Raw genomic sequence first — 25,827 nt, forward strand, 5'->3', positions numbered from 1 at the left:
TTGGGGCTGGGAGAGCACCCAATTCAAGATTCCTCTGGGACAGAAAAGACTGCCCTGGAATGCTATCTCAGTAAGCCAACGGTGTGCAACTCCCTACGTTTCTCTGAAATTGCAAGAGTTACCAGAGAAATAAAACAGAACACAGGAAAACCACCCCCACAACTTACCTAATCTTAAAGATATGCATTGGTCAGAGCACAGCACAGACCAGCCAGCACCACATGCCACTGAAGTCCACTAATTTCCCAAGAATTCTAAGTCTCCACTATCATTCTCTCTGATCCCAGAGAGAAAAGCATCTGATTTTTAGCCTAGTTCCTGTAAGAGCCTCACCCCCTACCTCCTGGCCTCCCCTTGCCTAAAGTTGCCTAAAGTTTAGGAAGACAGAAAATTCTGGAATAACAGTTTAGCTTATTCTCCACATTTTCAAGTCCATGTTCTCTATATGGGATGGGCTCAGAAGTGATACCTCTAGGTTCTGCACCCACAGTGAGGATTGCTGCTTTTACGAGCGTGAACCTACAACTCTCTTCCCTAAGTCTTACCTAAATACAGTTATTCTTCTTAACTCCCATTTTAGAGGTGGAAAGTCTATAAACTGAAGGAAATGTGCAAGGCGTTGCTAGAGGGTACCATTGGTGCTGTGTTAGCTAAGTGCTCTCTTCTTGGGACTAGCAGTGGGTCAAGTTGGGGACTTACTGATCATGGTGGTGCCCCCTGCCAAGGCAGCCTTTGTCCCCTGGAAGAAGTCATCCACCGTGGTCATTCCCTTGTACGGCATCTGGAAGTGAGTGTGGACATCAATGCCTCCAGGGATCACCATCTTCCCATTGGCTTCGATGGTCTTCACTCCTCCAGGGACAATCAGATTGTCTCCAATTTGCCTAGTGAGACAGGACAACTGGCAATTGAAAAAGAGCATCTTCCAAGACAAACCTAGTAGGGCAATATTTCAAACACTGAGGCCTATATTTGTCAAAATAATTCCCTCCAAGTGACACTCAAGCTCAACAATCTAGACACAAAGGTATGCATATATCCACAGATACAGATATTATTATACCTAAATGAAAGATTATTTTATAGATACAAAAGAATCCAATGTTCCACTCGAGAGGGACCGTGTTCTTTGACTTGGTACTGTAACCCCAGTGATATGGGAGTATCTGGAATAGTGTGTGCATTAATTTTTTTTAAAGTTTGTGTTTTTATGCCCCTGACGCTGTGTAATCCCATCAACGGCCAACATCCAGAGACTATAAAACCAGGCTTCTGGAAGCACGCGGCCACATTGCGGCTGCGCGACATCTAATAGACTAGTTCTCCCTCTTGGAGAACCTGACATCTACCGAGAGTCTACTGCCCACTCGGGAGAGCCAGGCAAGTTCCCTGTGGCGCACTCATATTCCAAATACAGTAACAGATATATACATACCTCTTGGAGAGCCCAGCAAGCTACTGAGAGTATCCCGCCTGCACAGCAGAGCCTGGCAAGCTACCCGTGGCATATTCGATATGCCCAAAACAGTAACAATAGGTCTCATTCCCCTGACCCTGTAAGAGCCTCCATCATTGGGAAAGACGAGTAAGGAGAGACTGCTAAAATCTCAGGGCTGAGTGTAACAGAGATGTTACTGGTGCCTGCTTGTGTAAATCAACGAACAATGGGATGACAGTGATACAGTGTTTTAATTATCACCTTCAGTTTGTTCTTTAATATGAGGGATAACGTTTAGAGAAATATTGAAAGACTGTGGAATAACAGATGGTTAGGAAAGATTGAAAAGGTCAACAAAGAGCAGGAAGGTGAAATCAACTCTCTTGCTCACGGGTTCATCTATGCTACTGTGAGTAAATGAAAAATAAAATGAAAACAAAATAAATAAATAAAAAATAAATGCCTGGGTCAGTTTTCCCTCCAGTCTTTACTCCCAATTCCAAGCTTCTTGTAGCTGAAGGCATATTCCCAGAAGGAAAACAAAAGTGGAGAAGCCCTCCGGAAATCAACTGCTTTTGTGGAATCAACATCTCAACAGAAGCTTCAAGCCTAAGAGATGACACCTCCATCAGGCGCACAGCCACTAAGGTAGTTTCAGTGCATCCCGAAGAGAAGGAAACAGGGAGTCAGGTGGGGAATAAGCTGGTGAGCACCTCAAAGACTCACTACACCAGGCCAGAGGGACAATCAGCTACTTCTGGCACAATGCACCTCCCAGACCACTCACTTTCACTTAGCTTATGTGTGATTCACACTTTGCATTTGAAGAGTAACTGGTTACACTTGTCCACTATGGATTCCACTGACTTATCTATCATTCATAAGCCTCAACATTATCATGAAGAATCTTCCACCTAGGGGCTGCATGGGCTCTGATGCCAGTAACATGAATTCTTCCTCCTTTGTTCATAGTCCATCAACAAAGATACTCTCTGGGGGCAGTGAGAGATCCACCAAAAAAGAATCTGAGTTCTGGAACAAAAATAGAATAAAGTCCTCCTGACATCTCTGAGTTTGATTTCACCACGTCGCCTCTGAGCCATACCAGAGTGGCACAATTCAAAACACTCTAGGGAAAACGCAGCCACTGATGGCCACTCTGTTCCAGTCTGGATACTAGAGTTCCATTTCTCATCTTTAGTGATTCTTCTGTGAGAGAGACAATGAAATAAGGGCTTCAAGAGTTGCCCGCCTATCTGTGTATGTATAAGCAGCTGTGCATGTATGCGTGTATGTGCATGTGTGTTCATTTCACTCATTTGGCTACAAGTCTGACACAGAAATGCCTCCCCTCTTTCCTAAAGCAGTCAAGGCCACAGTAATCCTTGAAGGCTCAGCTTCCATCTCCCCTGCTGAGTCAATCGGATCTTCTCTGGGAGAGTCTATTTAGATTCACAATCTTGGCTCTGTCAGTTAGAGCTCTCCAACTAGGGCCAAGTTATTTAATTGGACCCATCAGGTCACAATTCCTTCATCTGCAACATAATTAAAAACTTCCTCTCTAGGGTTGCAGCATAGGTTAAAGGTTAACATGTGCTAAAGTCCACAGAACACTTTTAGGCATACAAGAATTCAACATCACAATGAGAATAGTTCAGAGCATGCTACTCCCATGGGGCTCTCAGAGTGGAGTCTCTTCTATTTTTACTAATTCAATGCTTGATGTTTTTTGGGTTTTGTTTTGTTTTGTTTTGTTTGCTTTCTCAGAGGTTACTCCTGATTCTGCACTCAGGAGGAATTACTCCTGACGGTGCTTTGGGGACCATATGGGATGCTGTGGATCGATCCTGGGTTGGCCATGTGCAAGGCAAATGCCCTATCTGCTGTACTATCTCTCTTGCCCCAATACTTGATTTTTTGTATGTTATTGGTATTACCTAATAGGCAGTGTCCTCTGCATTTGTACAGAGAGCTTATGCCCCTAAAGCACTGCCAGGTTCTGTTGGGATTGGGAAGAAACTGTGATAATTGGTCCCACTCACACATACACCATTCACCATGAAATGTAAAACAGCTGAGACATGCCCAGTGCCGAAGACAACTGGCACTGCATGCAACAGGCATTCCAGAAAAATGTCACAGACAACCAACACAGACAACAACAATAAACGAGGGTAACTGTTTCTGTTTGTATGCTCAGAGCTAAGAATGAGGTTAAACATATAAAATTTCGGCGTGATGGAAGATCGGGTTTATCCAACTTTTTCTCTACCACAAAAACACATCGGGTGGTTGAATTTCTTCCATAGTATCTTTGGCAAGTGACCTTCAAACCTATTCTAAAAGAGAAGGCTGAAAGAATTCAAGTTCACTTTTGTCGTGGAAGCCTGAATTGCCACGTGAGGATGGATTCTGAGTTTATAGTAAGACTCAACAGCAAAAAATTCTGTTACCAATTAAGGATGACTGTTGTAAACTCTGAACAAAGGAAAAATATCATCTGCACACTTTTCTTTTTTCTCTCAAAATGAAGAAGATTTAAATCCTTCTGAATGAGGGAGTTGCTGCTTCCATTAAAAAGTCAGAAATTATTTTTAAATATTTTTTAGTAGAGAAATGTAAACTCAATTATGGTTTAGCGTTGGAGAAACAATTTTATATTGATTAGTTTCCAGTGTTTCTATTTCTCCTCTTAATATGAAAAGTGTTGAAACCTGGTTAGGCTTTTATCAGGATGCTGGCATTGTTTGCATGCATTCGTTCATTCACATGTTCAGTGTATTAGATTACCATGTTGTTAGCAAGCTAGTATCTCTGTTTCTCTCTTCCCTTGTCTTATAAAACACTCACAGTACTTACTTCATAGTAATTTACTGTCAAGTTTAAATGAATAAGGTTAAAAGGACATTGAACAAAAGCATAGAGGACAGTGAACACAGTGCCTCACACACACTTATACTCAATAAAATGTAACTTATACAAGTTTCTATGAGCTAAGCATGAAACACAATGAAGATAAGCAAGACGTGCTCCATGTTCTCAAGGGCCTTCACAGAGTGAAGGTATGATTGACACAAGCACACTGAAAGGGAAGCTAGTGCAGATTTGCAGGTGGGAACAGGATATTCACCTACAGAAAACTATAGCTGACTCAAGTTTTCAAAGGTGAATATGAGGTTTCCTACAACTAGTCACAAATTAACCAATGAAGTTGAACAATATAAAAATAAAACAGAGAGAGGTCAGGGATGACTAATAATAGGCTGGATATACCAGTTTGAGACAAAAATCTTATCTGTGGAGGGGTGTACCTTGTTGTATGTGATGAAGGTGATCCTTGTGAGAAATAAAAAGCCTCTAGGGGCTGCAGTGATAGTAGGACACTTGCCTTGCATGGAGCCAAACTGGGTTTGATCCTCAGCATCCCAAATGGTCCCCTGAGCACAGGAGTCATCTCTGAGTACAGATTTAGGAGAAAGTCCTGAGCACTGCTGGGTTTAACCCCAAATATATATATATACATATATATGGCTATACATATATGGCTTTATATATATATAAAGCTTTAACCATATATATATATATATATATATATAGCTTATATGCCTGTGCTTCTTACAATCATCCTATAACAAACTTTTTTGGCTCCTTGTGGGGAGGGGACTGGGTGGTATTTGACTGTACACAGGTCTTATTTTTGGTTCTGCTCAGGGACCACTCCTGGTGGTGCTCAGTGGCCTATCTGTGGTACTAGGGATTTAACTCAAGTTGTCTGTGTGCAAGTACCCTATCTGCTGTACTACTGCTCCGGCACTTGACAAATCATTTGGTAAGTTATCATCCCTAATGCATTCATTTGGAATTCTTGCCTAAAATGTATGTCCTCCTGCTCTATCCACCTAAGTCAGGGTTCCACTTTAAAGCTCATGCCACCAAAAAGCTATTCTTTGGAGGGATTTCCTCTTTGAAGTCCATCTACATCACTATATCATTCAAATTCTTGCAGGCATTTTAGCACTTAGTATACAAGTCTTCTATTTTTTAGGGTATTATCATAGCACACATTTTCCAGAAACGTTAAGGACAGAAGTCACATCTCTCCATTCCCCAAGTGGAGAGCACCTCTCCATGCAGACTGCACCAAGGAGCCTTCAGCATCCGTCAATTGATTGAACTGAGATTTTCCACCGTTCATGTCATCCAGGTCAAGTCAGGAAAGTCCCCATCTTGAAGGCACTGCATGTATCCAGGCAGAAAGCCTAAGACAAAGACTCTTTTTCTGTTGATGTACTGATTTTATTTTTTAGTTATGTTTTGTTTGGCGGCCACATCCAGCGTTGACTCCTGAAGAGACCATATGTAGAGTCACAGAGTAAAACTTGGCAGACCACATGCAAGGTAGACATCCTACCTTCTGTACTATCTCTTTGACCCTGAGACACTGTATGTATGTATGTATTTTGTGTGTGGGGGGAACATGCTTGACAGTGCTCAGAGTTTACTTCTGGCTCAGGGATCACTCCTAGCAGGGGTTGGGGGAGGGTCATCTGGGGTATGGGGCGTGGAACCCGGGTTGGCTATGTGAAGGGAAGAGCCCTACTCACTATCCTACTGCTCCAGCCCCCTGAAGGCTCATTTTTAAGGAGAAATGAAACAAAAAGAGAAACCAGTTCAGTGATCAAAAAGAAGCAATATGTTTTCTGCATTCCTAAAGAGAGTGCAAAAGAATAAAGCGAAAGCTTCATACTTTACTAAGGTACCTACTTTATTAAGCCATCTTCCATGTAAATATCAGCATAAAAAGACTGATCATCGTTGACGATTCTGCCTCCCTTGATAAGAAGACGGTCGCTCTAGAAAAGAAGGAGAACATGAGTCAGTCTCACAGCTAGGATTCAGAGTGGTAAGAATCCTACTCAGAACAAATTACTCAAGACATGGAACAGTTGATGGACTCTATATTGAATGAGGGTGCTTTTGCTAGGGGGCCAGTTTTCCTTGTTTGCTCCTTAAACAAAAATCCTTATTCTGAGTTTTACTCCTTGCTTTGCAACTTACCAAAGACATTCACATCAGAGCTACTGCAGAGAAACACTCTTTGCACTGTTTACTCAGCTTAAGCACTATACATTTAAAGTAATATTACAATATACTGCAATGTCTAGCAACTTTTTTTGATATTATTGGCACATACAAAGCTGCTTTACATATTGGAAAACTTTGAGAAGAAAAAAAGACAAAACAGTTAAGAGTATTTAACTCAAGGTGGAGATATACAAAATTTAATGGAAATACATAAGATTTATATTTATTATATTCTGAGATGCATTACTTTAGTACCATAAAATACTAAAAAAAAATAAGAAAAAGGCAAGAGTAAGCCCTAAGCAAAGCTGGTGTGCGCTGATAAAATTTAAAATAACAAAAAAATTATTATGAAAAAAATTTGTTTCTTATGAGAAAATTATTTCGTTATTTTATTTTATTTTTATATGTGTAGTGCCAGAGATCAAACTCTGGGTCTAACATGCAAGACTCTATCACTGAACAATATTCCTGACCCTAGAGAAAAGTCTTTAAAATTACAACTTAAATAAAATTCAGATAACTAATCCAACTAAAATCAAATAAACACTCCAAGATTATTTTAAAAAACATAAAAATATATTTATATTCCAGGAAAGAAAACAATTAATGTGTTTAGAGATCATAGATTGCATTTGATAAACGGCGCTTCAACTACAGCATGAGGTGTGAATATAGCTTTGTTGGGTTCAAGGGGGAGAAGAGAATTCTAAGAAGCCCGGTCGAATGAAGTGGAAATGGAATGGTAGACTGGTATGGTAGGTTTTGTTAGTAATTCAACATACAGAATTTATCTCCATCTGTCTACCCATCTATCCATCTATGCATGCATTCATGTGTTCATCTGTTCATTCACTGATCCTTCTGTTCATGTATACAACCATGTACCCACCTGTCTATACACTCATACAGCCACCCACATACCCACACATACAACTGTCATCCACTCATTCAGCAAATAATTACATAACACTTATTAAGTAGCTAGGGAAGGTAGAGCAATACATGTGTTGTGCCAGGCCAATGCTTTTTAAAACTTAGAATGGGAATCTATCAAGTAGGAAACCAATCAAATCAACAAGCCAAATAAAACAATATACAAGTGCTTGAAGCATTGCAGAATTTGGGGAGAAGTTGGGGGAAAAAAAGGTTGGAATAGCTTTTTCAAGAAAGATTGACTTAAATGGGGCTGAGAGCAGAGAATTCGTGCAAGCAGAAGTAACAATGTGTGCAGAAACCCTGACAAGTATAATTTCTGGTTCTTTGAACATCTGAAAAAGATCCATGGGAAGGGAGCTGAGGGATGAAGAGGCATGAGATAAGGTGAGGGAGGCAGGCACTGACTTTGAAAGAGCCATAGGCTCTATGAGAAAGAAGGCCAGTACACAGACTGACGTCTGACTTAGAAACAAAAGCTTTTGAACAGGGACAGAAAATGAGAATTGAAGCTCCAGATGGCATACAGGAAATTGCCACTTAATTTCTTCTGTTTCCAAGGTGTTGCATGAGAATAAGACATTTCATCATGCCATATTGTCAAGGGAGAGTATTTTTCAAAGATACATATATAACCAGGCATTTGGGGAAAGGCCTACCCAAGTGGCAAGAAAGATGACCTGAAATCAAATAAAACTCCCACTACACAATCTACAATCCCCTCCTGAACTGGACTGTGTCAGGGTACCCACCCCTTTCCCATCATACATACATCAAGAGACCGGTGGCTCTTCACATGTCAAACTTTCTGGACAGTACGCCTTTGCAGACATGTTCTGTCTGCCTTCTCCTGTCCATTTCGCTTCCAACAACCAGTCCTTCCTTTGTGAAGCCTCCAGCCAAGGAATATTTTTTTAAAGCATGCATCCTGGCTTTCCAATAATTCCACCTAATCTTGCTGCAGTTTACTTCAAACAATTACACTGATATACAACAGCGGTTCTGTTGTTCATTTGTCTCTTGATAGACCACAGACAACTTTTGTTTTAGCAGTTGGGGCCTTTTGGTCATTTGATCCAAGCTCCTAGAGAGCTGTTTAACCTTGGTGGGACCAATGTGTGGAGAGAGCCACACAGGAGGTGACATGCTGTCAGTGTGATGGAAAGGTCATCAATGTCAGAAAGTGAAGTGGACACAAAACAGATTTTTAAGAAAAAAATTAGTTTCTATGAAAAACTGCTATATTCTAACAGAACTGCAACTTTACAGGAGACACCGCTAGGATTTTGCTTCCAAACTGAGGTGTGCGTTAGAAAAATAAAGATCCCTGAAACTCTGAATCTGTTGCATACTCTTCAACCATCCCAGCACCAGGTCACAGAACGGCACTGTCCCTGGCCTTTTGTGCATGTCAAGAATTGAGAGGGACATCTAGAGTAAGAGCATCATAATCAGAATCTCGGTCACTTAAGTGTTTCCTCTCAGAGCTCATTGCTCTTTTGATGCTCTTTATCTTTCCAACAAGAGTTGCAGTAACCTGGTTTTTGGAAAGCAGCCAGTCACTGCCCAAAGCCAGACCAGATATGAAATAGGACCAGCCTTCATCTAGGGACATCAGCCCTGAACTCCTGGGGTGATCATCACTCCCTTCACATGTCAGCAAAGGGACAAAGACTATTTCTGGCCCTCACAACACCAGAAAACGGAGAGCTGATCCAAGTGGAATTAACGCCATTGAGGTACATCTGTGGAAAGTCTTCAAGTGATAATTAAGCTGTGTCTGGCTCAATCATCAGGTATCTAAATTGACAGCGCACAATCAGGAATCTAAATTGATCGAGGCTTATCTAGATCTAGAGAAAAGGGAGTAATAAGACCCCATGCCCAGAAACTCTGGTTAATACTATTTTTTTTAAATCATATAAAGCAGCAGTATGACCCCAAAATACTGCCTCTGGGGTCCTCAGCTAATCCCCCTGATCTTTATTACAGTGAATAATAAGCCCAGTTTATTATAATTGTTTCCATTTGTGTCAGATCCACTATCAAGGGCAGCCTAGCAAACTGTCTTCAGGCCCAGAAGAATCTGAAAAACAGTGTTGGACTTGGCAATGAAGAAGATAGTCATTCATCATGTCCAGGCTAGAAAAAAAGCTTGGCTATAAAACATGCTTTGGAGGGGAATTCAGGGATCAGAACACACTAGAGTAAAAAATCAACTAGATGAATTATCCTAAACCTAATGACAAGTGGTCCTTTCTGATAAAGCTCCTCTCTGTTACTAAATCTGGCTCTTCCGGCCCTAAAACTATAGACTAACTCTCTGTAGTAGGTAACTTTAGGAGTCCAATAACTTCCAAGCACAACTTCTAAAATCAGTGCATTAACTCTGCCCCTCATGGCCCACATGTGTTAGTGAAACTAAGTGACAACCTAGAATAGTGCAGGTCCTTGAAATCTGATTGAGCCCAAACTATTATGACAATAAAAATCAAGTTGAAGTATTTAGTTTTTTAAAAAAATAGGAAGAAAAACAAGGGAGGGAGTAAGGAGAGAGACAGAGAGAAAGAGAAGGGAGGGAGGAAGACAGAGAGAGAGAGAGAGAGAGTGAGAGAGAGAGAGAGAGTTGATACGATAAAAAATGCTAAAAATGCCTAAGACTGAAAAGAGGGAATCTTGAAATCTTAAAATCAAGCCCACTGGAGATGCTAACACCCATTTCTGTTTTTCTTTCCTAATCTTCAACTTCAAAACCTAAAAAACACTTCCATCTATCCCAAGGTTTTGTTTTTTTGTTTTTGTTTTTGTTTTTTGCTTTTTGGGTCACATCCAGTGGTGCACAGGGGTTAGTCCTGGCTTTGCACTCAGGAGTTACTCCTGCAGTGCTCGGGGGACGATATGGATGCTGGGAATCGAACATGGGTGGGCCACATGCAAGGCAAACGCCCTACCCGCTGTGCTATCGCTCCAGCCCCTAGAGTCATCAAGTTTGACCTCACATTTCTGCTCCACAAAGTCAGCCCAATAACAGCACTTAAGAGTCCATACTCTGCAGACACTCTAGCAGCTCAAAATTAGAATGCTCCTCCCTAGGAGAGAAAATGAATAGAAATGGAGAACAAATCTTCCCAAATCAAACATTTTATTGCCTGTGTTCAACGACAAAACACAGATATTCTGACCCTCAGCTGGGGACTCAAGGGTATTTTCAAGTCCAGATGAAGACACAGGTGGTGATTTCAAATAAATTCCCATCAGGGTAATTAGACAATTCCCTAAATACACACACACACACACACACACACACACACACACACACACACACACACACACACACACACGGGAATATCTGAGAATAGCTAGACTACATGAATGAAATGAGGCTGCTTTTCTCCCCTCAGATCAATATTGTCTAGAGAAAAGAGAAAAGGCAGCGCGCTTTCTCTAAGGGAGCATGGTCCACTCCACATGGACTCCAGAAAAGTCATCAAGTGCGGCCGGACTCTGCTATCAAACAGGCAGCCGTGACGACAGGCATCTGGACTCACACCACAACTCTCCTTTGCTGAACTTTACTTACCTCCTCTGTGAAATGGGGTTAACGATACCTTTCTCTCAGTACTCACTCCATTTTTCGCAGGGTTCCCCTAGGGCTGGACTCTGCCTAGCACAGTTCAAATGACCTATACATGTGAATGACTCCTGTCACAAATGTGATTCCTTACAAGTGTGTATGGCCCCTGTGAAACTCTTCTCACAAACATTCACGAAGAGCTGAACCAGCACTTTGTTCACCCAAACTGAACAGACCTCGCTCTAAAGGGAATTCCAGAGACAGCAGCCAATCCTCGGTCCTGCCCCAGCAGCCTGAAGCAGCCAAGGCTTCCCCTTTGAAACCCACCCCCACAGGCCACATTCCCATGGCCCCTTTTCGGGTACTTCTTTCTCTGAGGAGATAAAAATCTGCAGGCTCTCTCCCAGCTGCAGTGAGAGTGGGTGGTGAGGTCTAAAACCTACCCCGGGCCCACTCTCCCTCCCCATCACTCCGATCTGTTTCTAGGACCCTCCGAGACAAACATGCCATTGAGACTGAGAAAAAGGAAAGCCTGGGGAGGAAAAAAAAAAAAAGTCTTGTGCAGTTTCTTGGACTAGTCTTTGTTAGAACTGGGCAGAGTCTGACAGGATGGGCTATTCCAAACCCCCGAACATCTCCTCATGAAGGCCTCTAAAACATTCTTCCTTCCTCTCATCATTCAAACATGCTAGAGACATTCAAACTGTGCTGGATGGATGTTAGCTTGAAAAGCTCCCTCCAGAGCACAAAGCTCTAAGCAGAGTTCCTCACAAATGGGAAAGAGTGTTCCATCTCTTTACTATGCTTGGCTTGGCCCAGAAGGGTCAGAATGCCAGAGCGGAGCAATGAGACAGGAAGCATTTGCCACGGGCGGTGTTAACGGAGGTAGGTGGCTGTCCAGTCTTCCGAGTCAGAACAGCGAAGCCAGCTCCATGCATTTCCACCTCCCCGACCTGCCTTTCACCGTTTAAGGATGCAGATGTCAAAGGGCTAGACAGGGATGTAGCCTGCCCCCAGTTAGAGGGCAATGTGTGCATCCCTTTCATCCCAGCCTCTGGACAAGTGCCTCTCCATCTTCCTCAGTGCTAGGCAGGAATAAGCCCTGTGGATAAGCAGATCATCTCAGAGAAGGAAAGGTCAGGAGCAATTACCAGGAGGCTCTACGGCAGGAGTGATACCTTCTTAGAAGAGAAGGCCAGGGGGCATCTGGGAAAGGCAAATTCTAGCCACCCAGGGGACAAGTCTCAAGATACTGGACATTTCCTGCTATCAATGCTGCTGCGTTATCTTTAAATAGCTGTGTTTTAAAAGTAAAAATGGTCTGACTCGCATAAATTCTGGAGCCATACCATCTACCAAAAATAGACAGCCAACCTAGGAATGAGTGGACATAGCAGAAACATCACGGAGATTTGGCTGTGTTCTGCCTTCAGAAGGACTGTGAAGGGTGAACTCAGACCTTCGATCTAGATTTAAAAATGGGAGATTAGCAGATATTGAAAGGCAGCTCAAGAGAGCATCCTGCTGGGACTTTCCCCTTGATCTCTGCGGGTGATCTGAAAAAAAAAAAAAGGAAACAAGAAAAGGACATAATTTCTCACTGCGTGGTTCAACTGTCATTGAATGCCCCTGTCCAGGATCATCAAAATCAATAAATCAATGCCATGCACCAACAGGACAATCGTCCCACACTTCACACATGGATTAAACGGGACCTGCACAGGTCAGTGTGGGTCCACATGGACCTGTTACAGACAAAAGCAGGGCCCGAGGACCCAGAGAGTGAAGATATGGCTGGTGATCCTAAAGGATGATCAACTGGAGCAGAGAAGGCTGGGGAGGCAGGGGGGAGAAGGGGCGAGCAGGGTACAATTGTTCTAGGGGAGGAACAAAGATGCCCTAGCAGGATGAGCCAGACCCAGTACAAAGGAAAAAAGAAGGCACATCATTAGCAGGGATTTTAGGGGCGAAATGGGGATAAGTTATGCTGTGTGCTATAGGGGAAAGCTTCCCATGCATAAGCAGACAAGGAAATTGGAAATGCAGCTTTGTCCAGATACCAGCCTGTGTCCCGTTAGCCCAAGAGCCTGCGTGGAAGCCAGATGCTTACTTCTTCAGAATGGGTTGCCTGAGCTTTCAACTCTGGCCTTGATTCTAGCGAAAGTGAGGGGGGGGTTAATTCTTCATTCTTGAAACTTACTCTTGTGTGATTACTGACTACTGGGAAGTTCTATGCTTAGGTGCATGGGGAAGCAAAAGTAAATCAGTAGAGAAAAAATAAGCCATGGCCACAAATAATATTGGGAAGTGCAAAAGAAAAGGGTGGGATTATAGAGAAAAGGGCTACTAGTGATTCAGGAAAGGAAGAGGGTATATAGTAGTAATAAAAGGTATATAGTATATAATAATAATAAAGGTTATATAGTAGCCATATTTTAATGGTGCATCATGACATGATATATTTGTTCAAACCCATAAATCAGTACAATTAAAGAGTGACCTTCAGTGTAAAATTATAAAGTGAGTAACACACCAATTGATTCATTAATTGAGTCATATGCCAATTCTATGGGCAAATAATAGGAAATGCTTTTGAGTGGGAGAGTGATGGGATGTATATGGAAACTGTATACTTTCTGCTCAGTCTTTCTGAAAATCTAAAACTGCCCTAAAAAGAAAAGTTGAAAGAGAAGGGATGTGGAGGGTAGGAATTAATGAAAGGTCCACAGGGATCTTGTCAAGGTGGGTTCTGGGAAATAGCTGACTTGGATATGCAGATGTGTCAACACGTACATCACAGGGAGCAATAATTCAAAACTAGCATTGACTGAAGACTTCTTAAGTGGCAAAAACTCCTAGGAGACTTTTACACATTGTGATCAATTAATCACAATAAAATAAAATAATATGAAATGACAGGATAGTACAACCCTAATTGAACTGATGAAGAAATGAAAGTTTAGGAAGGTTAACTTGTGGTCTGATATCATGCAATCAGACACTGGGAGAACTGGCACATCAATGCATGTCCATGGGTGACTATGAAATTGGTCAGGAACTCTGAAGTGGAGGATCCCAGAGAGGAGGGTGACAATGGCTGCCTGGGAAGCTGGGCCTTTGTTCTGTAGATGCTGGAGGACTCTGGATGGATTCTGAGAAAATCAGTGAAATATTATCTAAGTTAAACATACAAACAAAATGCAAGCAAGCAGAATGGCCACAATAGAGTGCAAGAACGGAAGTTGATGTCAGCAACTGGCAGAAAGCATAAGCAAATGCAAAACCTTTACACACATATCACTCAGGGTTCCAGAAAACAGGCAGAAAACTAAACTGGGTCACAAAGGAGATGTATCTCCTAAAGTGTGAGAAAGGTTGAGGGCAAGCAGAGGGTTATAGAGCTTGGGGTATGACCAATAGCAGGCAGCTCTCAGGAATCCAGGCCAGAGGAGAGGGAGGTGGGGAGAGAGAGAGAGAAAAAAAAGAGAGAGAGGAGAAGAGAAAGAGAAGAGAGAGGAGAGGGAGGGAGAGGGAGAGAAAAAGAGAAGAGGAGAGGAGAGGAGAGGGGAGGGGAGAGGAGGGGAGAGGAGAGGAGGGGAGGGGAGGGGAGGGGAGAGGAGGGGAGAGGAGGGGAGAGGAGAGGAGAGGAGAGGAGGGGAGAGGAGAGGAGAGGAGGGGAGAGGAGAGGAGAGGAGAGGGGAGGGGAGGGGAGGGGAGGGGAGGGGAGGGGAGGGGAGGGGAGGGGAGGGGAGAGAGAATTCCCAAAAAAGAAGAGAGAATTCCCAAAGCTGCAAGGTAGCTGTGTGGAGAGAGCAGCCTGACAGAACTGTGACCTTCTGTGTGGCGATACACAGCTACTCCACATTGCCTGGTAGGAAGGAAGCAGGGGGAGGAAACCCTGACTTCATTGTTCATCCTCCCTCCAATTTCCTAGCAGAGTCACAGGAACTGAATCCAACCAGGAGCCCCAGGGCAAAGATGTTCTGGATGCAGACCAGACAATCAGAACTCGGCAGGGCAAAATAAGCTGGCGCCATGGTCTGGAGAGACAGACAGAAGCCTGGAGAGACAAACAGAAGCCATTCAACCCAGACCCTGAATACTCAATGATGAGACACAAGCTAACAAATGATGACACTGTCACACTACAAATTATTACATTATTTTCTAAACAGAAATCTATGTTTGTATGGAAGAAATGTTCAAAATAAGCACATTGCACGATAATGTGCAATTATAGAATTTTATTCCACAAAAGCAAACAATACCACATGTAAATATGTTTATAATGTTTTGTGAATGCAAGAGGAAGGTCTGGAAGTGTGGGAACCAAATTATTAACATTGAACACAGAAGGAGGAAGAGATGAAGAGCTGAGGAATATGGGAAACTTTTGCACTCTTTTGTTTTCTCTTTCCCATATATTTCTTTTCACTAATTGGCTACTTTGCAGGATGCATGTGACATTTTTTATTTTAAAAAGGAATTTAAAGAAAGAAAATTATGAGAAGGAGAAAGAATATGGTAGTGGCTATGGTCCAGCAGGAGAATAAGAATATGAGATCTGGAATCAACTTAGTAACCAACAGGGAATGGAAAGTGATGTGTGAAGAGTCCCAGAGTTTCAGGGCAGGACAGCCAGGAAAGAGGCATTAATCCAAACAGAGAGCAGAGAGGAGAGTAAAGAAGCAAAGGCACCGACTGAATAGTAGTATTTGCGGAGAGCTGGCCAACCAGCAGACAGGAAGCAAAATAGGCTTTGAAAAGGGAGAATAATCTGGTGCCAATGGGTGGATTTGACTCAATGCCATGATAAAAATGGCTGTGCCAACTGGAAGGTGACAAGGGAAAGTATAAAGACCACCAGAATGGGAGTCAGGAGTCCTGGACCCTGGCCATGGCTCAGTGACCCCAACCAAGACACTGGGCTTGCCGAGCTGCTATGTCAACATGTAGACCCCCACTACCCCCCTTTCCCTCCGTTCTCTTCATTGATCATTTCTGACCGGCAGTTGGCTCTCACTGGAACTTTAGAATGACAGGCCAGCCTAATGAGTCCCCACCCTATTGCTTTTCAAAAATAAGACACTTTTTCAGTAAGTCTGAAGGCTAGCCAGAAGCAATCCCAGAGGCTGAATGCTAGCTTAGGCCTCGGAAAATGTCAGTGGCACCTTCAAATGACAGGCAATTGCTCCCCAGCTATTTGTGCAGGCCTCAGGGGTCCTTCTCCAAGCCTGACCTTATACTTTTAAAATTGGCAGGAGCTGCCTGGGGATTGTGGTGATAGCACACAACCACTGGCTTATGCAACTTCCTCGAACTGTCCTTGGTGGATGTACTGAAGGGGAGAGACAAGCTCATACCACATCACCCCTCAAAGGGCCCTGAGAGAAAGAAATTTGGAGGAAAGCAGTTTCAAAGACTAGAGAAGGCCTTGAGTTTGCTCTGCCACACAGAGTGCAGACCTCAGAGACTGGGTCTATAGCAGGAAGCAGCAGAGCGGTACCTCCACATTCTCTTCCGGGTCAAAGAACCCAAGTGGGGAATCAGTACTGAGCAGCCTGGTGAAATGAAAATAAAGAAACAGCAATGAAAGCTCTGGAGTCAGAGTCTTGGGTGTAACATGAGGAAAAATGGAATCTGCCCCCAAAGGACTGAGGGGAGGATGAAGCCTAGACACATCGGAGGAACTCAATGAATGCAGGATTTTTAAAAACTCGACCAAAGAGGTCAGGTTACACCTGAAGGCCTACCCTCCACCTGCCTCTAGTCCCAGAAAGCAGCTGATCTCTCATTTCTTTGTTATTTGCATATACATACATATGCCTCAACAAACTTCCTAAACGAACCCAAACATACTACCCAAAGAGGAGAATTGGGATGAAGGATTTTACTCTCTTTGCCGGCCCCTTCTTGACACAAAGCGCCAACAAGGCAATGACAGACACTTGGTTGCAGCCTCCTGTCTGCCTGGACGCCTGCATCTCTTCATCCAAGATAACTGGTTATTAAAGCTTTCGCTATTTTTGACTCCAAGGCCCCAAACTTGTCTACAGGGAAAACTGCACACGCTCTGAGATCAAGGGCATCCCGGGGTCAGGCAAACTCTGAAGAGAAAGAACCCTTGAGATAGGTACAAGTGAGGGAGCCCTCGAAATGATCAGAGTTCAAAAATGAGACCGGTGGGCAGTTAATTCAATAGTCAAAAGCCTCTTCTCCTTCAGCAGTGATCTAAGGCTTTATAAGCAGGCACCATCCCAAAGGTATTCAAGATTGCTTTCAGGTTGCAAATACCAGGGCTGACATCCCAGAAATCCTTCCCTGTGCCTCGGGCCCCACCATGTTTATGACAATATTCTCTCTTTCCAAGGATCCCTACCTGACAGTGACAATAGTCTGGTTTTTCCCCCTCAAGAATCTTTTACTAGAAATGTTTCAAAAAAGGCTGTGATTACTGAAGTTGGCAGCTGCAGATGACCCACAGCAAGTTGTACATTTGACATGCCCAGAAAACTCATGCTCCCCCCCCAAACAACAGAGAAGTTGAAAGCTAATGTTTTTGCTTTGTCATGATTAACTCCCCTCTACCCCCCGGCCCCAGACTGGAGCAATAGCACAGACTGGAGCAATAGCACAGCAGGTAGGGCGTTTGCCTTGCACGAGGCTGACCCGAGTTCAATTCCTCCATCCCTCTCAGAAAGCCCACAAGCTACCAAAAGTATCCCGCCCGCATGGCAGAGCCTGGCAAGCTACCTGTGGCGTATTCGATATGCCAAAAACAGTAACAAATCTCACAATGGAGACGTTACTGGTACCCGCTTGAGCAAATCAATGAATAACGGGACAACAGTTCTACAGTGCACAATTACCCAGGTCTCTCCATCTTTTCATTCATCATTTCATTCAATCAAGGTTAGCCTTGGTGACACTGTGAGGCTGACAAACGCATGACCCTATCTCTCTGACAACCTTGTTTTCTAGACACCCACCTCTGCAGACCACTGAACCCGGGGAAAGCAGGTGCGTATAAAGCGCCTTTTCATTCATTAGTCCATTCATCTCTTCACTTCATGTTTGTAAAGCTCTCCCGTTCACAGTTTTAGGGACACAGCCCGAAATAAAATAGATTCCCCAGCAAGTTCATGGCCATGGTTGAGAAGTGAAAGTAACAAGAAAGCTCCCACTAGTGTAATTTTCGACAGAGACAAGGGAATTTTAGAAAGAGGATAAAGGGGTTGGGGTAGTCTTAGAAGAGAAACTGAGACAGATTCTGATTAGGTTTATAGACAAACATCCTTAAGAAGCTAAACAAAGCTCCGAATGAGCTGAGTGAGCAAGTGAAAACCTGCTTTGAGAAAGTCTTCCCCACTAGGAGGGTTGGCACGGACAGAGGTTCTGAGCTGGAGATAAAGCCTCTAGTCCAGAGCAACCAGGGGAAGAGGATGGTTGCAACGAGTTGCGAGTGGCAGTGGTGGGTCCAGACAGCTGGACTAGGCCATGTGGAACCATTGAGGCCAAGATCAAGTTTGAGACCTGGCACGAGATATGGTCCCTCACCAGAAGTGATTCCTAAAGACAGAACCAGTAATAAGCATGGGATATACCAAGTGTGGCGCAAAACCATCCCTCTGCAAAATGAGGTTCTTAGGACACAACTGAAGCTGTGTGTGAGGGTGAAGGTGGTGGTGAAAGTCAGTAAACTTGTATAGCTAATGTCCAGCTAAGCTGAACCAAGCAGTCCCAGTAACCCTTTTTTGCTCATATTTGGAAGGGTGTGGGGGGGGGCACATCTGGCAGTGCTCATGGGCTTGACTGGCTCAAAGACCATGCAGTGCTAGGATGAGATAGACCTTGCTAGGTACACAAATCATGTGCTCTAGTCCTTGGAGCCAGCTCCCTGATTCCCCACCTACCTGTGAACTTCACTGTGTCTCCTGACCAATAAAGTTCAATTCAGGGGCTGGAGCGATAGCACAGCGGGTAGGGCGTTTGCCTTGCACAAGGCCGACCAGGTTTAATTCCCAGCATTCCATATGGTCCCCTGAGCACTGCCAGGGGTAATTCCTGAGTGCAGAACCAGGAGTGACCCTAGTGCATCGCCGGGTGCGACCCCCCCAAAAAAAGTTCAATTCAATTAAACCTAAATGTTTTAAGCATCTATAGACTACATTACCGTAAAGGCATATGTAAGAGAAGCATCTCCATTAAAAATTTAAAGCGTACTATATTTCCATGTGTCCTGTAATCTGACACTGGACTTACCAGTAACTCAATTTGATTTACTGGCTTTTTTTTTTTTTTTTTTGGTTAACAGTAATTATATCAGGTCTTGTTAAAATACATTCTTGTAATACTCTGGCAAAGACAGTTTCCAAATCTGTTCCTATTACAGAGGCAATGAGCATGGTTTTCTGTGTCAGCAAATAGAACCAGTGCAGGAAATTAATTCTTCTCGGTTGGGTCAAATTGCTTCAGGGCCTGGGGTCCACCGCTACATTCATTCCTTCATATGAGTAGCTATTCACTTGGAGTTGTTAAGATCTAAGATGCTGGGAAGACTTTGCTGCGAAAAACAAATTACCTTGATCATCTAAAAGAGTTCCTTGATCTTATTTCAAATTTTTATATTCTTATTTGTTTTATTGATTTACAAAGTTATTGAGAATTAAGTTTTAGGCATAAAATATTTCAATACCAGCCCCACCGCCAAGGTCAACTTCCCTCCACATGTGTCCCCGGATTCCCTCCTCACCCCCATCCGGAATTTAACAGACACATCACAACATTTCGATGGTTGAAGCTTAGGTCTCATGTTTTCAGTGTTGCTGAGTCCGTGTTTCAAATCTATGACTACCCCCTCTCACCCATATCACGGTACAGCTGAAGCCCTGGTCCCTGTTCATCCACGACTTGTCATTCTCTTCTTCCCCCCTTCATTTCTTTCCTTCTTTGTCCTTCTCCTCTCTGAACACTGGGGTCGAGGTAATCACGACTTCCCCCTTTTACTGCAGTACATATCTGTATTATTGTCCTCCACACTATTTCTGATATTTCTAGTGGGAGGCTGCCGTTGTGCTCAGGGAGCTGGTGATGTGAGGCTGTGGGCTCAGCAGCGATGCGCACGACCAACAGGGCTCTACCCCATTGTGTGGAGCTGCCGAGCACTGCTGAGGAAACCTGGCCTCTGCACAGAAGTCATAACTTCAGTCCTTTGAGCATTTTTTCCTGGCCCAACCCTGACTTCTATTTTTAATCCTAAAATCTGGAGTCAAGTATTCCCTGTTCAATCGATTAAGTGGACTCGAAGTCATTGGGACTTTGAAGTACATTATGTTTTCTTCTTAACATTAAACATCCAGAAAGGACCAGTTCCTAAACTCTTAGATTAACTTCCTTATTAAGAAGTAGCAATATGGGGTTGAAGCTATAATACAGCAGGGTAGAGCGTTTTGCCTTGCATGCGGTCGACCCAGGTTCGATTCCCAGCATCCCATATGGCCCCCCCGGGCACCGCCAGAAGTAATTCCTTTGTGCAAAGCCAGGACTAACCCCTGTGCACCGCCAGGTGTGGCCTCTCCCTCCCCCCCCCAAAAAAAAGAAATAGCAATGTAAGAGTCTTAAAGTCAGATAAGGAAGTGCCTTTGGATCTAGCTCAGTGAATAAAATAATGTGCAGTGGTAGATCAATTGATTCACTAAGTCTCATTTTCCTCAACTATAAAATGGAGCTAATAATAACTATAATCTAGGCATGTAATATGGATGCCACATATAAAATGATGATGAAAACTCAGAACAAATGGCATCACTGGATTTTGTTTTACTGAATCACTGTGAGATACAGTTACAAAGCTTTCATGTTTGAGTTTCAGTCATACAATGATTAAACACCCATCCCTCCACCAGTGCACATTCTCCACCACTAATGTCCCCAGTATCCCTCCACCCCAACACTCCCCCTGCCTCCATGGCAGACAAATTTCCCCATATTCTCTCTCTACTTTTGGGCATTATGGTTTGCAATATAGATACTGAGAAGCTATTATGTTTGGTCCTTTATCTATTTTCAGCACACATCTCCCATCCCAAACGATCCCTCCAACCATCATTGACTTAGTGATCCCTTCTCTGTCCCAGCTGTCTTCTCCCCCAGCTCATGAGGCAGGCTTCCAACTATGAAGCAATATTCCTGCCCTTGTGTCTACTGTCCTTGGGTGTCAGTCTCATATTATGTTATTTTATATTCCACAAATGAGGGCAGTCATTCTATGCCTGTTCCTCTTTCTAACTCACTTTATTTAGCATGATACTCTCCATATCATTGGACTTTTTAATATCTCGAGTTTTTTATAATATCCATCCTGATCCGTTTTCCAGGGTTACCCAAATAAACTCGTTCAGCTGAGTGTCTTAACCAAACAGAAACTCACTGTGCCACAAGGACAGAGGCCGACAGCCCGAGATGCAAGTGTCAGCGGGGCTGAGGGCTTGGTTTGTCTTCACACAGACTCATTTTGTGCATCTGTCTCTTCTGTCTCCTTTTAGATGCCATTCACTGGATCAGGATCACCCTCATGACCTCTTGTAACCTAATTACCTCTTGAAAGACCCATCTCCAAACATGGTCACTCTCTGAAGTGACTACATATTAGTTAGGACTTTGACATGAATTTTAGGGTGGTACATAGGAGCCCAAACACCCCCTTAAAAAAAAAAGGTGAGAAAAGCAATGAGTGAGAGCAAGAGAATTGAGTCCCATGCCTTTTTTGTTTTTAAAGCTTACTTTGCTGTGTGACTTTTGGCAATTTATTTTCCCTCTTTGGCTCACATTTTCTTAATTGCTAAATTGAAAGGATTGTAGTAACAATTTTCTAATTGCTCTTCCTGCCCTTCACCATGGGAAACTATGTTTCCCTCTGATTTTTACAGCAAAAAAAAAAAAGAGAAAAGGAGAGCAGGAAGGGCCCAGAAGAGCATACATGATGAACTACCTGCAATTAAAAGAAAAAAAAAAAAACAGAACAAAGCAAAAACAAATCTCTGGGGGTGGGGGTGGGGGATGGGTAGGGAGAAAGCTAGGATTTAATCTTGGGAAGCCAAGAATTGCAGTAAAACCTTCCAAATTGTTTCAAGTCTTTCCTTTCCGTAAGGCCATAATTTAAACCAATTTTGTTGCACAAAGCAGAAAACCCACTCTGAATTTATCAATATCTCTAAACAAAGTAATCTCATCAAGATTTAGGGCATAGATTGGCTCTAAGAGAGGCTATGATTTCAAATAAAGGTCTCCTTGAAAGAATTAAGGGGGTGGGGAAGCCTTTAAAACAAACACACACATACCCAGAAAATGTAAAATTAAAGCCAGCTTACAGGTTAAGCCAGTGAGAAGGGAAAAGAATTGCACAGATTTCCTCTCCAGATGTGTAGCTCCAGGACCCAAGACACTGTACCTATGACTGTCAACACACTCCACAGAACAGGACAAGAGGCAAGAAAGGCGCATCGAGAAAGCCAATTGTTTGTTCTAGAGCAGAAGGGAATGATGGGAAAGCAGAGATTTCCCTGGAATAGGGCACAACTGCTGAAGCAATGGAAGTGATGACAAGAACATGAGAACGAGAAAAAAGACATGGGGATTCAAACCCACATCCCGTTGGGAGGAGCATTAAACTTAACTTCAGAAATAAAAGAGGACTGGAAGGCGGGAGGAAGGAGGGACTGAAAATGAACCTGTCATTTCATTTCCATTGTGAACCATATAACCCAGGATACAGACAAAAACTTTCTAACACAAAAGGGGGATCATTTAATCAGACCCCCCCCCCCCCGCCAAGAACAAGACTAATACACATGTATTTAATGTTATGCAATAGAAGAATATTTAAAACATGGAAAGATGCCACAATGGAATAACATGTAGGACTTAAGACAGCATGAACAATATGTGGCATCATTTTAATAAATGATATATACATGTATGTATGTTTACATATGGTAAAAACCATTTCTAGATGGGTGTACTCATAAATTTGATAATGGCTATCTGATTTTATTACAGCTTTTTTTGTCCTAATTTTGCTTTTTTTGGTTTCTTTCTACTACCATCATGCTTTCATTTTTGTAATTGGGGGGGAAATGCCCTCTGCTGTTTTAAAATCTCAATACAGTAAAACCAGACAGTAGAAAAAGGCCTGCTTCAGTCCATTGCCTTTCAGAAGAGTCCCCCATAATGCTCTTCTAATTTAATGCAAAAACTGCCTCCAGCGCTAATGATGGGACGCTCCCTGGCAAGCTGGCTGTGTAAGTACAACTCCTGAGAGCTATTTTCAACCTGCTGGGAAGCAAGGCTGATCCCCATGGGAAGGCAAGAGAGCTTCCAGTCACAGGGCAGTGCTGACAAGTCCAACCCCATGCAGAGAAGAGAGAACTGGCTGCTCTCCACACCTCCCATGACTCCACGAGAATTATTGTGCAGAGGACCTAACCCTAAACACGAAGCAAGTCAACTCTGGGTCTTTTTTTTTTTTTTTACTTTTTGGGTCACATCCAGTGATGCACAGGGGTTACTCCTGGCTCATGTACTCAGGAATTACCTCTGGTGGTGCTCAGGGGACCATATGGGATGTTGGGAATCGAACCCAGGTCAGCCGTGTGCAAGGCAAAAGCCCTACCTGCTGTGCTATCACTCCAGCCCCCAACTCTGGGGGAAAAGGTGAGATTTAAGTCAGCACTGTCAAGAATGTGGACTAAGATACAGGTAGCCTTTATTCATCAGAGCATTATTTACAATAACGAGTAGCTGGAAACAACCTAAGTGCCCACCAACAAATGATTATTTACAATAGACAAGAGCTGGAAACAACCTAAGTGCCCATCAAAGAAATGTGGTATATACGCAGAGATTTTCTACTCAGCTATAAACATAAATGAAGTCCTGTGTTCCCAAGGACATGGATGGGGACAGTTCAAGTTGTACAATACAAGTCTAACATGAACAAGGCCCTTCAAAACTTCTAAAAGTTCAGGGCTGGAGCAATAGCACAGCGGGTAGGGCGTTTGCTTTGCACGAGGCCGACCCGGGTTCGATTCCCAGCATCCCATATGGTCCCCTGAGTACTGCCAGAAGTAATTCCTGAGTGCAAAGCCAGGAATAACCACTGAGCATCACCAGGTATGACCCAAAAAGGAAAAAAAAGAAAAGAAAAGTTCAAAAAGTTCAAAAAGGACGTGAATGGAGGTAGATGGTCTCATGCTGAGTGAAATAATAGGATAGAGAAAAACATATACTGTACCATTTCACTCAAGTGCTATAGAAAGAAATCAAATCTATGAATTAACTAAATAAAATCAAGCTTTTAGACTGTAAGACAAAATTAATAGATGCCAGAAAGAAAGGATGATGGTGGGAGGAGAAATCAGGTAAAAAGGGATCAATCATGGACTGGAGAGAGAGAGAGAGAGTACAGGGGTTAAGGCACTTGCCTTGCATCCCACTGATCCTGGTTTAAATCTCTGGCACTAATGTTGTCTTCTGAGCACCACCAGGAGGCACTCCTGAGCACAGAGCCAAGAATAGCTCCTAAACAAGGCTGGGTAGGCATCCCCACACACACATCCCAAGGGGGGGAGGATGAGAGAAAAAAAATAAGAGATCAATGGTATTGTGAGAAGGGGCTGAAGCAATAGCACAGCGGGTAGGGCATTTGCCTTGCACAAGGCCGACCAGGGTTCGATTCCCAGCATCCCATATGGTCCCCTGAGCACCGCCAGGGGTAATTCCTGAGTGCAGAGCCAGGAGTAACCCCTGTGCATCGCCGGGTGTGACCACAAAAACAAAAACAATGGTACGGTGAGAAGGACTTGCAGTGGAGAACAATGGGACAGAGGTGATGATTCATAAGGTACACCTGAAACTCACCTATCATAATGCAGATACTTCAGTAAAAATTATCAACAAAAAAAATGAAATAACATGGGTTAAGTCTGTTTGAATTTTGGCTCTCCCATGTAAGATCTGCATAATCCCTAGCAAATTTTCTGAGCTAAATTTCCTCATCAAAACAGGAAGAACTTCTACTTACCTGGGTTGTTTTGAGGAGTAGATGCAGTAATACAGGATTCATGAAAGGTGCACTCTTGTTCTCATTAAACTAGATTATCTTCTAAATTCAGATTAGATGCTTCTATAGCAAGCCTCCATAGTGTAATACATAGAGTCAATGTCAATAAAAATGTACTCAGTCAAAAAAAACCCAAAAACGCTTTTATTATATCAGATCTAATTATATACAACACATTATAACACATTAGTAGTTCAAATGCTCACCTAAAGGTTAAGGCTTCATGAATATATACTTTATTTTTTTTCTTTTGGGGTCACACCCGGCAATGCACAGGGCCTATTCCTGGCTCATGCACTCAGTAATTATTCCTGGCAGTGCTCGGGGGACCATATGGGATGCTGGGAATTGAACCTGGGTTGGCCGCATGCAAGGTAAATGCATTACCCACTGTGCTATCGTTCCAGCCCCTCATGAATATATACTTTAATTCTTTCATTTCACCATCCCTTATGGATGTTCCTTTTAAAGGAATCTAGTAATTTGTATTACACTTGAGCATACTGATATTATAAGCTGTCTGATTTATACCCGAAGACAGATTGGTAAAATACACTTTAAATTAAACTGTCCATACCTGTCAAACCAAAGATTAGAGTTTGCAATAAAAATTGATAACAGTGAGACTCCAAATAGAAGCCCAAAAAATGTTTGTGTGCAACTCGGGGAAGGTAG

General features: G+C 43.0%; 1 protein-coding gene across 2 annotated transcripts in view; it reads right to left on the bottom strand.

Moving 5' to 3' along the window:
• The window catches only part of DPYSL3 (dihydropyrimidinase like 3), a 119,114-nt gene that overhangs the window by 33,843 nt on the left and 59,444 nt on the right, over window positions 1-25,827 (bottom strand). For both annotated transcript variants that reach the window (XM_004618168.3, XM_055143066.1), the window contains exons 2-3: window positions 6,203-6,291; window positions 700-884 (exon numbers count right to left, since the gene is read on the bottom strand). In XM_004618168.3, the coding sequence (XP_004618225.2) occupies window positions 700-884; window positions 6,203-6,291 (274 nt within the window). The remainder of the gene's footprint in view (window positions 1-699; window positions 885-6,202; window positions 6,292-25,827) is intronic.

The sequence above is a fragment of the Sorex araneus genome, chromosome 6 (assembly GCF_027595985.1).
Source record: "Sorex araneus isolate mSorAra2 chromosome 6, mSorAra2.pri, whole genome shotgun sequence".
Classification (NCBI taxonomy): Eukaryota; Metazoa; Chordata; class Mammalia; order Eulipotyphla; family Soricidae; genus Sorex; species Sorex araneus.